The sequence below is a fragment of the Podarcis raffonei genome, chromosome 4 (assembly GCF_027172205.1).
Source record: "Podarcis raffonei isolate rPodRaf1 chromosome 4, rPodRaf1.pri, whole genome shotgun sequence".
Lineage (NCBI taxonomy): Eukaryota > Metazoa > Chordata > Lepidosauria > Squamata > Lacertidae > Podarcis > Podarcis raffonei.
Window position 1 is genome coordinate 54,919,711 of NC_070605.1, and position 13,235 is coordinate 54,932,945.

At 41.1% G+C, this 13,235-nt stretch overlaps 1 protein-coding gene across 3 annotated transcripts in view; it reads left to right on the plus strand.

The window, feature by feature from the left end:
* The window catches only part of DOP1B (DOP1 leucine zipper like protein B), a 66,494-nt gene extending 61,635 nt beyond the window's left edge, over positions 1–4,859 (plus strand). For all 3 annotated transcript variants that reach the window (XM_053386672.1, XM_053386673.1, XM_053386674.1), the window contains one exon: positions 1,647–4,859. In XM_053386672.1, coding sequence (XP_053242647.1) covers positions 1,647–1,904 — 258 coding nt within the window. In that variant the 3' untranslated portion in view covers positions 1,905–4,859. The remainder of the gene's footprint in view (positions 1–1,646) is intronic.
* The last annotated feature ends 8,376 nt before the right edge of the window (positions 4,860–13,235 follow it).

Here is a 13,235-nt window from a genome sequence, read left to right on the forward strand (position 1 = left end):
GGTGGAGACGCTCCTTCAGGTATACAGGACCGAGGCCGTTTAGGGCTTTAAAGGTCAGCACCAACACTTTGAATCGTGCTCGGAAACTTACTGGGAGCCAATGCAGATCTCTCAGAACCGGTGTTATGTGGTCCCGGCGGCCACTCCCAGTCACCAGTCTAGCTGCCGCATTCTGGATTAATTGCAGTTTCCGGGTCACCTTCAAAGGTAGCCCCATGTAGAGCGCGTTGCAGTAGTCCAAGCGTGAGATAACTAGAGTATGCACCACTCTGGCGAGACAGTTTGCGGGCAGGTAGGGTCTTAGCCTGCGTACCAGGTGGAGCTGGTAGACAGCTGCCCTGGACACAGAGTTAACCTGCGCCTCCATGGACAGCTGTGAGTCCAAAATGACTCCCAGGCTGCGCACCTGGTCCTTCAGGGGCACAGTTACCCCATTCAAGACCAGGGAATCCCCCACACCAACCCACTCCCTGTCCCCCAAAAACAGTACTTCTGTCTTGTCAGGATTCAACCTCAATCCGTTAGCCGCCATCCATCTTCCAACCGCCTCCAGGCACTCACACAGGACCTTCACCGCCTTCACTGGTTCTGATTTAAAGGAGAGGTAGAGCTGGGTGTCATCTGCATACTGATGAACACCCAGTCCAAACCTCCTGGTGATCTCTCCCAGCGGCTGCATGTAAATGTTGAAAAGCATGGGGGAGAGGACAGAACCCTGAGGCACCCCACAAGTGAGAGCCCAGGGGTCTGAACACTCATCCCCCACCACCACTTTCTGGACACGGCCCAGGAGGAAGGAGCGGAACCACTGTATGACAGTGCCCCCAGCTCCCAGCCCCTCTAGACGGCCCAGAAGGATGTTATGGTCGATGGTGTCAAAGGCCGCTGAGAGATCCAGCAGAACTAGGAAACAGCTCTCACCTTTGTCCCTAGCCCGCCGGAGATCATCAACCAGCGCGACCAAGGCAGTTTCAGTCCCATGGTGAGGCCTGAATCCCCTTAAAAAGTCACCTTAATATCACCTTTAAAAGAGTACTTCCACTCGTGGAGTTGGCTTTGGAGAGTTGTCGATTATGCGTGGTGCATAACACCCAGCGCCCCCTGCCCCCCGCATTCCTTCGGAACGGGTGGGAGGTATTGGACAATCTGCGGGTGAAGCTAGCATCCCCCAGCCCTGGGGGAGTTTTGTGAGGATAATTACTCCCATATCATCCTCAATTAGCCATGCGAAGCGACTCCGCTGGCATGGGCACAACTGATCTCCATGGTGGTCAGCGCCGAAGCCGGTTTTTTTCTCCTTCAGCCAATTGGAAGCTGCAGAAGCCCCACCAGAAGTTCGGCTTCCAAAAATAGTTCACAAACCGGAACAGTCACTTCCAGGTTTGCGGCGTTCGGGAGCCAAAATGTTTGAGAACTAAGCTGTTTGAAAACCAAGGTACCACTGTAATCTAAAAAAGGAAAGCGGTTGGAATTGTTGGAATTGAAAAACCTGTTATCTAAGCTTTGTAAAATAAACTAATTGTACAGTGTTAAAAACTGCTTAATTAAAATTAAAATCCCAGTATTCAATACGTGTTTCAGTTTATATACTAAACAAAATTCCTGTAAATGTGTATTTGCAACTTTAATTTTTTGTGTTCTTACAGGATCAAACTACCAATGAGAGAGCAACAAAGCACTATAGCTTCCCTCTTTTGGACCTTCGTTCTATCTCGAGCATCACACAGTTAATGCCATTCTTCAGAATACTAAGCTGTGCTTTTAAAACTGAAAACAGCAAGGCACTGAACACGCATAGCTCAAAGGATTTCAAACTGGACTATCCAACTGGCAGTGGAACAAGGACACTGAAACTACTGGAAGAATGTGTGGAGCATGACTTTATAGAAAATATGGAAAGTTAATATGCTTTAAAGTACTTGCATTATATGAAGGTTGTAATTGTCACTCAGTTTCAATTGTATTGAAAAAATGTAAATATGAGAATGAAACATTTTAATGTTGACAGATTTTACTTCAGTTTGTTTTTTCCCCACTGATGTAATCTTTCACCTGTTCTATGTCTTGTTGATAAGTGGCATGTTGCCTCAGGTTTTGTGGAAGCAAATTAGCATTATAAATGTGCACATGTCTTAAGATGATTTTTGTTTGTTTGTTTTACTTCCAAAGTAAAACAAGCATACTTTAGTTCCTCATGTAATGAAGGCAATAGATAGCAAATCAATCTGAACAAGACTATAATTCATAGGAAATTTAAAAAACAGGATCAAGATATAAACATGGAATATTTATAACAGGCTTGTTGGCAGATGGGAACACTCTTCTGAAGTTATTTTAGTCCTGCCTCTGAACATCTCTGTAGTAAGCAGATGCAAACAAAATAGCATGCTGTACGAATATATTTTAACAAATATTTTCTAACAAAATATCTGTGATCCTTCTGCCGTAGCCTTTACAGCCTAAGCCTACAAGCATATGGAGTAGGTCTTGCTGATCTTAATGGAAATTGCTTTTTGGTAAAGATTCATAAGATTTTAGGTTACAAGGGATATGTTTGCATAGGATATATACAACTAAGAAGGAAAAAAGAAATTATTGGAAATTTATTTGACTGGTTTTTAAGTCATTATTGTCTTCTGTAGTTTGCTGAGTCATTGCTGAATTATGTTTAGGCCTAGAAAAACATTTTTTAAAAATCAGGAAAATCTCTTTTTTTTAATTACGAAAGAGAAAAAACATTAAAAATTGTGTGCATAGGGACTGCACAATTCTTGAAAGGCATGTATATATAATAAAATGTAGCATTAGAGGTACTTAATTTTCTAAGCAAATACTTTAGAGTGCTGCACAAAAACATCTGTGCAAATAAATATTTCCTCTTTTAAAGTGTTGCAAAAGACTGGAAACAACTGCTTTTGTTGTGATTTACGGTAATTCGAGGGAGAAGGTTTTGGTTCTGCCATCTTTCTGGCAGAGCATTTGTAATGCACAAGCAGACTAGGATTTGTGGAGGGTATTGGCTAGATGGGTGTCGTGCTAGCTTCAACTGGAAAAAGTGTTAAAACAAGAAGTCTAGATAAACAAAATTGCTAGCCTGTTCTTTAAATGTATTGGATATTATGCTTTCCTATTTTTATAACTGTTGATGTAAATAATACTATTTCTTTAGCATGTATTTCCTTTCCCTCACAATATTGATATATTTAGCACCTTCCTAAAAAAAAAGACTGGGCAGAATCCAGCCAAACCTGAGCACTTTTATTTCCCATTTCCTTCAGTAGGATTTTTTTTAATCTATTTAAATCTCTCCACTGAAATCAATGGGGCTTAAAAGTCCTTGAATATGGATGAATTGTGCCGCACGTTTTTGTGTGTGTGTGTGCGCAATATTTTTGTGGAACACTTGGATTTGAATAATTAATGCCAAGAGGTGTTTTCCTTTTCCCTTTTTTATTTCAGTGTTGTCACTTTTTAGAAAACTGCCCACCAGTACCAAAAACACGTGGTGTATAGTACAAAGGTTTCTGACAACATTCTTTCAACATTTTATATAGTAGACTATTTGTGTGTTCTTATCTACCGGCCAATTAATAATGGGGTTTCGGAATTCATTTTGATACTAAATAAAATGCTAATACATGCATTACATGCTTTATTGTAATTGTGTTAAAGGGACTAAAATAAGCCTTTGCTTGTTAATATATTTGGTAAAGTGATGATGAAATTATGCTTCTAAGCTAAACCCTCATTATGAATGTGAAATTAAATTCATCTGAATGTAAATTAATTTCATAAGTTGCTTTATCAAAGGTATGAAGGTGGTGTATCCATTTTAAAGCATACCTTGCCGCTCCAATATTACGCGTTCATTGGAATTTTAAAACAATTTCAAAACTTTAAGCAAATGTTGCCAACACTCAGGGAAACAGAAAAGTCTTCATTTGCAACGTTAGTTGTATGACAAGGAACTCTCTGTGTATTCCATTCTTTCTTGTCCTATTACTAGTACTGTGAAGTGCAGCTAATCTCAGATATTTCACAATACAGTTCACACCATTTTCAACCCACAGAAGTAGGTAGATACTTGGCATTTAATTAGTAACTTGCTGTACCAATCAAGATTACATCTTTCACTAAGGTTTCTTCTACTTTCATTCTTCTTTGAAACCATCTTTGAAACCATCCCTTTCTTTGAAACCATCTGAGGACTATCCTATTTATCAGTTCATGCCATTTAAACATTTTCTTAATTTTCTACAAAATTACATCAACCTGTCTACTAGAAGTGTTGTTGCTTGATGTCTACTAAATATCACATACTGCAGGTTCACATTCAATGTAACAAACAGCATCCTGCCTTTGTTTCTTCAGGGCCAGTTTCCCACATCTTGTTGTGCAAAAATAATTCCATTTTGGGAATAGGAATAACAACACAGAGTTAGATTTGTGATTCTCTGGTCCACTATAATGTTTCTGAGTTACTGTTCATAACTTACAGCTGCATTAGTTAAATTGATTTAAATATTTGTATTTGCTAATTTGGGGAATAATTTCTCATATTGCTACTGACATTTGTTTTCCTACTACTGATATAAAATATAAAGAAAATGCAAATTTGATTGTTGCTTTAATGGATATTACTACTTTAAAATTATGGGTTTTGTAGTTGATACACCTTAGAAAACATCCTTAAAGTACTAAAAAACCCTGAGGAGACGTTTGTGGTATTTAAAATGTATTGCCAAAGAAGAGTCTAATGTAGTAACGGAGAGAATGGCTGCTGTGTAAAGTTGTACTGTGTAATTGAATGTAACTTTCATATTAAACATTGTGTTGAAATACCTCTTGAAACATCAAAAGCTTGGTCTTTTTCCTGTTAATTTTCCTTGTATTTTGCAGTTTTATTTATTTCTAATCCTTGCATTCCACCTTTCTAAATAACAATAAATGCAAATAAACAACAAAACAGTAAAATAACAAAATAGTCAAGTTGTAAAACCAAGATTCTCAAAATTTTCCTTTGGCAGTGTTAGCAAACACCATATTTCTTGGGTTAAATGGGGGGGGAGTATATTTTTGTATTTGCTGTTTTATAGCTCAGTACTATTACCTGATATCAGGCTAAAGTCTAAATAATTATTTGAAGGTCAGCATTGAGCTTATAAGTTTCAGACAAGGAAGAAAAGGTGAGGGCTCATGCTGACAGGCCAAAAGGTAGGGGTGTTTTTTGTGGTTGTCCTGTAGTGTGTTCCCCTTAAAACAGACTGTCTCGTTTTGGAATCAATGGAAGGGAAATCAATTAAACCAGCTCCGGGGCAACAACCTCCTGGTTAGATGAACCACTCTCTATAACAATATATCTGCTGTATCTAATATGGTGTACATCTGTTCATTGTTTTCCATCCATGGTGCCAATACTGGGAAGTAGGACTCAATCCAGGATTAGGCTAATATGTGACTAAAGAGGGTGTGTACTCTTACTAAAAAGTTTCGTTTCCTGGCTATTAGATTGTGACTCATGTGACCTGACAGAAATCTTCATTGCTTTATTGTGGCGTTCCCTGGGTACTTACAAATATATAGTCTCATCTAAAAGCAACTGGGAGTACATTCTGAGATCTCTTCGATAAGATTTAGCCTGTCCGCACACACGGATTGCTGTTTCACACAGTCAGGCCAGAAAACCGATAACAGAATTAAACAAATGTACAGTGGTACCTCGGGTTACATATGCTTCAGGTTACAGACTCCGCTAACTTCAGGTTAAGAACTTTGCTTCAGGATGAGAACACAAATCGCGCAGCGGCAGCAGCGGGAGTCCCCATTAACTAAAGTGGTGCTTCAGGTTAAGAAAAGTTTCAGCTTAAGAACGGACCTCCGGAACGAATTAAGTACTTAACCCGAGGTACCACTGTACATGTGTGCAGACTTTTTTTTTAATATAAACGCTTCATAATTTATTAGAATTTCTATGCTGTAGATGTTACACCCCTAGAAGATATTCTAAACCATGGGTCAGCAAACTAAGGCCCGCGGGCTGGATCAGGCTCAATTGGATGGTCTAGATCCGGCCCGTGGATGGTCCAGGAATCGCCACGTGTATCACCAGCAGGCATGTTCTTTCCCTCTCCCTCACACGGCGGCGCTTTTCTCCTCAGGGACGGAGCAATCTCAACAGCGGGAGTCGGCTCGCCCGCCTGCCCACCTCAGCAGGGTAGTGCTGTGAAGGGGGCATGTGACACCGGCTGCCAGCTGCTGCTGCATTTTCCTCCTGCTCTTCCTCCCTCTCCCTCAGCCCTTCCTTCTCTTTGCCACTTCCTCGCACACTTTCTTCATGGTCGTCGCCTCCCTCCCCTCTTCATTTCTCCCATGGTGTTCAGGCAGGTTGTTGCAATGGCCGCGGCCGCCGCTTGCGGGTTGGTGGGCAGCTCTGTCTTCTCCGCAGTGCCTCTCAGGAAGCAGCAGCAGGTGGTGGGTAAAAGCTCTGGCGACGCCCTGGTTCCCCTACCTCCATCCGCGGCTCCTCTGCCGGGGCTGCTGCTTCTGTCTTCGCTGGCCAACGCAGCCTCCTACCCTGCCACGGCACCTGGCTGGCTGGAGAAGCCCAAGTGCGGCTATTGGGACAACAACTGGGACAGGTAAAGCGAAGCATCTTCAGGCCTTTTTGCGGGTGGGCAAAAATCGTTCATTTTTTTTTCTTTCCAAAATATAGTCCAGCCCCACACAAGGTCTGAGGGACAGTGGACCGGCCCCCTGCTGAAAAAGTTTGCTGACCCCTGTTCCAAATCCTTTGGTTGTAAGCTAGAATTAACAGTGGACTGTGTCTGAATAAGAATGCACTTTATCTGTCGTCATGAACTTGCTCTGAAACCTGGGAACTCATCCTTGGTGATCCAGCAGTTACCATATACCCAAGATCCAACACTCACCCCCTGCACAGTACACTGCTACTACTGCTACCAGCCATTTGGAAAAATGGGTGTAATTGTACTACGTGCTTGGGCTATGCCTCAAAGAGCCCATCTCCCATGTCTGGAGTCTGTTTAGAGAAAAATCCCAGCCGCACTGAGTGGTTATAAATAATCCAAGGTCAAAGGCCTAAAGCATGACTCATGCACGCTCCCTTTTTCTAAGGAATGTGTGTACGTGCAGCAGTGGGTATAATGGCAAGGCTAGATTCAGCAGTCTCTGCACGAGTGTGATATTAGCTCATTGCAAGCCATCAGCGTTAAAACTGGAGGTATTGCGCTATACGGTGACAGTACTGTATAGTATGGTGAGCTAGTGTTGTAGACAAACATCCAATTGGGTTTGGGTGAAGGTAGCCAAAGAATCATACCGAGGTGGGAAGCCAAAGTGTTTATTTAGCTATGCCAGAAAGCAGAGAGTAGGCTAACACCCAAAGAATCTGCACAACTCCTCAGAGTGCACGGCAAACACTTATACGGTTCCAATACATTGTTACATGTGAAAAATCTGTGATTATAGACATGATGGGCTAAAGTCAAGCAGTTGCTAATTAGCATTAAGCTTAGGCATGGATATCCAAAGGAAAACCTTACGGTTTATCTTGAGTTAGATGCGAGAACTTAATTCCTCAAAAAGCAGCTTTAAGCAAGCTATGTGATTAGTCTTTGTTTCCATCCTCTTCTTGCTGGACACTGCTGTTTTGACACTAGCTGGAAACTTCCATCCACTAAGTCTGACCATTTACGGGTAACCTTCCGCTAAAAGCACTAGGTGTCAGCTAAATGTGGGAGAAGAAATCATGGCTGCGCTTGGGCCAAGAGGGTCTCTTTGGCCCCTTTTCTATTTTACGTTAGACATAAAACACATATGAGTAATGCACAGCTTGAAGATTGAAATACAGCAAACTCTTCCTCCTCGTGCAAGGAGCTGAGTTTCAGTCACAGTATCTTAACGCACATCTTTAAAGGCAAAGTACATGTTGATCTTTCTTCCTTTTGGTTTCTCTCTAGGTGCACAGGCTTGTTTTGTATACAGAAATCATGATACCAAAGAGATGCCTCTGCAGTATGATTAATAGATATGAATTATTTTCTACCCTTTTCAGATTTCACTCACTGCTCATCTCTTGAGGTAGTGTTTATTTCTCATAGGTTTCCTCAATTAGATTTATGATTAACTCTTTTCAACCCTATTCAAACAGTACTATTTCTTTCCATCTTACAATAAGGTAATTACCATATAACTTACTCACTCCATCTTCTCTAAACCATTGTTCTTATAATCCGACTGAGATACAGACTAATTTATATCTCAATTTCATTAAAAATATAAAAGCAGTTTACAACAATCAAAATACACTTGATCTTAGCCCAAAGGCTGAGAAGTGAGACAATAACAATACAAGCTTTAAAACAGATCAAAAGATAGAACCTTAATGTCTGCATAAGCTTGTTGGCAAAAAGATCGGGCAAACTAGAGCAAAAGTAACAAAGAGAGCCTGATTATGCCAGTCACAAATGGTTGTTTGAATTCATTCTGTGTTGTGTGTATTGAACAACTGGTATTCATCACCCTTTGAAGGGAGAGGGGAACGGTTAATCATTAATATTATCTACACATAGTAAATTCCGGCACTCTGCTAGGATGGCTACACAAGCTCAAACTCAAAAATGCAGTTATTTGCAAAGCCTAAATCAGACAGGTCAGGAGGCCGTTTCCTGTCTAACCAGCTATCTGAAACTGCTGATGCTAGCTACAGGTCAGAAGGTCGTTTCCTGCCTAGCCAAAAACTGCTGTCAACTAAAAACCACTAGCAAGATGTTTCCTGCTTTGCTTCTGCTTTAAGTAATGCAAGATAAGAAGAGATACGAAGGGAATGCTTAGCTAGCAAAAGAAAGACACGTGTACAAGAAGGTGGGAGGGGGTGCTTACTGAGCAGAGAAAATGCTTAACCAGCAGAGGAAGTGCTTAGCTAGCAGCCTTAGCCAGCAAATATTGATATGCCCTAAAAGGGAATGAGTTGAAAACTTGCCAAGCTGATTGGGGAAGTTTTGGGGGGAGGTATGGGAGGAGGGTGAATGCTTTCAGGTATAAAAATGCTTGCTGAACATGGTAACAACACAGTCAGATTTCAGAAACTATATTCTGCTGACTGTCTCTGTGCACAGATTTGCAATAAAACTCTTTTCTCCAAAGAAACTTTCCTGGAATTTTTTATTCTCTTCTCGGTCCTGGGGACGCGGGTAAGCAATTCTCTGGCAAAGTAAAGGGCCTAAGCCTACACCTTTAGGTGCAGAGGATTTGTTTTCTGAGGTATGTGTTATCACAAAGTGTCTTACTTTGCTGCATGTTTTCAGCTGCTGCCTGCTGTTGTTGTTAATGCTGTAGTCCTATTGTACATTTCAGTGCATTAAGTTTTTCACCACCATTACATTATCACCATTATATTAATAAAGTGCTGTCTATGTGGATGGCACTTTACAAAAAGGCAACAACAGGTATGCTAGATCACTAGGTTCCCCCTACCCCAAGGGACTCCCAGTTTATAATAGCTAGGGAAATGGAAGGGGGAAATGGAAGCAAGAGAAAAATATGTAATTATTTCAATTATACATTCTTTGGTTTAATAACATTAAGATATAGGTAGGACTATGGGAATTAGGGAGCAACAAATCCAGTGGGAACGGGAGAAGGGAAGCATTGGGAAGGAGGAGGAAGAGTGAAATTTTGAATTAGAGATTAGGAGAGAGGGGAAATGCCATAATGTTCAAAACAGGTGAATCGGGCAGTTGCTGGTGTTCTTGAGGTGGGAGGAGCCACAGAGCAACCACCTAGTGTCACACCCAAGCTGTCCTGATCCATTTAGGTACACAGGGATTCTTCAGGCATAGACACAGTTGCTAGAATTAAGATGGAGGGAGGCACCCACAATGGAAAAGACCCTCCCATACAATCCTACTAGCCATATCTTAGGAGGCAAAGGTATGCACAAAAGGGTATCAAGACATGAGCTCACACAGAGAGAGAAAGAAATCAGATTTACATCTGAAATGTCCAGTGGCCAATTGCAGGAAACTGCTGCATGCATACATAATGGCGGACTCTGTTCAGACAAAGTGCAGCACGCTATTATTTTCACATGCATTCCTCTATTAAGGATCATGGAAGAGCTACAGTTTAAAGTACCCACTAAATGCACATACAGCATACACTTAATCTGGGCTATCTTCAGCTGGTTACTACACCACATCTGTGGGCAGCAGTGATTCCTTGTACCCACTTTGTATGTTAGAGCATACATTACATGGAAGTAAACAAAATGGGTACTTAAGGATCACTCAGCTGGTTAGAAATACATGTGAAAAACATTGTTGTGTGCTTCAACTCCTTTTGTAGCTGGGGGGGATTACAATTTATACACATGTATTTGGGAAGAAAATGTGCTATGTCTGATAGTACAATCTTATACATGTCTTCAGAAATAAAGCCACTGATTTACACACTGTACACTTAAAGCACATTTCCCCTGGCCAAAAAATAATAATCCTAGGAACTGTAGTGAAGGCTGAAGCCTTATCCTTGCCAGGGAATCGTTTGCCTGCGTCCCCAGGACCGAAGAGAGAGCAAAAAGCACCAGGAAAGATTCTTCTTTGGAGAAAAAAGTTTTATTGAAATCTGTGCACAGAGGTGGCCAGTGGGATCGTTCCCAAAAGACTGGCCCATAGATACAAATAAACAAGCATCTTTATACCTGAGAGTCTGCCCATCTCTTCCCACCTCTTCAAATTCTCCAATCAGCTGGCAAGGTTAAGCTTATTTCCTTATATGGCATATGGCTATCTGACTAGCTAAGCCCACCTCCTTCCCTTGTTCGTGTGCTCCTCTCTTGCGTTACTGCAGCAGAGAGCATGTGCAGAGAGCAGCTCCTGGTTTGCAGAACTCAAGCAATTGCAAAGAGGAAGTAGCTCCCAGCTTGCAATTGCGGTTTTTTGCTAGCTGCTTAACCACAACTGCAGAAGTTAGCTTAGGTGCAGATAGTATTGAGATTAACCCTTTCAATTCCCTCCTCTTCTTTTGGACAACCTATCTCCTAGGTTCGTCCTGGTCTCTTGGGTTTATAATCCTGGGGGAGAACAATAAGGGCCATGATATTTTTATTTTTATTTTTTTTGCATCACACCTTGTAAGCATTGCACCAAGCAGGGTATACAGAGGCAAAGAAGCAAAAGGATTAATAGCGGCCCTGCTAATAATACCACAATATGCCTGAGCCAACTGCCATGAGGCAGCCAGGAATATAACCAACCCCATAGATCACCTCCTGTAGTTTTCAGCGGGTTCCTGGCTATCATTGTTTCCATGTGATCAATGGTGGCTGAAATGCTGACATTATTATCTGGGACATTTTCAGTAGTTTAAGGGTGCTCAAAACTGTAGTTCTGTGAGGGGTAAACTACTGTTCCCAGGAATCTTTGGGGGAAATACATCTGTTGTGCAAAGGCCGTAAGGCTTATCCGCATCAGAAACTGGTTTAAGTCCATACTTTCAAGGAAACCTGGGAACTGAAATTGGGGGATTTAGGAAATGCTTTCAGAAAACCACAGCTACTTGCCAAACTACAGCACCTGAGATTCTCTGAGCATTTTTTTTATGTTAACATGTTTTAAGAAAAGAGGTTGTAATGTGAATAAACTTCTCTAGTTGAGTAACTAGCATATTCCTGCTCCACGCTAGCCCTTTCTATATTTACTGTCAACATTTTAACCTATAAACACTACACATCAAAAAATTTGCAAAATATTAATTTGAAATCTTTTTTATTTCCACAAACATTAGTGGTTGTTATTCCTAATTCAAGAGGTGGGGCTAAGAGGAGGTGATGCAAAGCTCAGAGGTGTAGTCTGTTTAAGCAAGCAAGCAAGCAAGCAAGCAAGCAATAATAATAATATTGGGACACGATCAAGACTAAACCTGCAGTTGCTTCAAGAACAGCAGGGACTGAGTAATTTAAGCAGTGTGGGATGTGCATAAGAGGGGTTTTTTTGTTTTTGAAGGAAAGGCTAGATGGAAAGAAATTAATTCAGGTTGCCAGTCTCTCGGGCTTGAAAATCTTTTTCAAAACAACCCTCAAATCTAGGAATATTAGAAAGGAACATTTCTTTACCTATCACCCACACAATGGAGATAAAGCACTATTATACCATTTGTAACAGTCATTATACCATTTGTAACAGTCATTATACCATTTGTAACAGTCATGGAGAATTCTGGGAACTGCAGTCTGCTAAGGGTGCCAAGAACTGCAACTTAACAAACTACAGTTCCCAGGATTCTCCATGACCCTTTAAGTGGCATAAAGGTGCCTTAAATTTATAGTTTGCAAAGAGTGCTGGGGATTGTAGCTCCGAGAGGGCTAAACCACAATTCCCAGAATTCTTGGCAGGGGGTATGTACTGTACTTAAAGGTATGGCTTGTACACAGACCTATTTTGGTTACTTATGTTCATTTTAAAAAGGTACCAATTTTAGCTGTGGTAATAACTATTTTATTTGAATTGTTTTTTAGAGCTGTGGATCTTAGCTTTGCTGGTCCCTTCCAACTCTACAATTCTGTGATTCACCTACAGACTCAGTGCTGGATTTACGTATAAGCTAAACAAGCTATAGCTTAGGGCCCCACTCTCTTACGTTCCAGAGAAGTAGCCCCCCAAAAATGTAAAGGGGGAAAAACTGGATGTACACTTCCAAAATATAAGATAAAAAACAAATAAAATAAAACCTACATACAGCAAGAGTGTTGTGTGGACTCCTATGATGTAAGTAATGGGCCTCCAATCATTTTAAGTTAGAAATTAATAATTATTTCACTGTTAATATACTTCTTCTTAATTGTATTTCAGTTCAACAATTACTTGGATAAAATACATATTTTGTTACGTGCAAATGGCTTTAGATACCTATTAGGTCCATAAATTACCATATAGCATATATTCGACACAAAAAAGCAGCGACAATTTGTTGTTGATAAAGGGCAGCTGGACATATAAAGGGCCCCATTACCTTCAGTAGCTTAAGGCCTCATCAAACCTAAATCCGGCCCTGCATAGTTTGCCTACATCGATCGCTTCGAGAGTTCTTGAAGCTTGTAAATCTCTCTAAAGGCGGAAGGCGACACTTTCTATTTAGCCTCCCACCCTTATCTTGACTCTCTCTTTTACACAGGCTGCGTTCCAGAGAAGTAGCCCACCCCGGCCGCTATGAGAAAC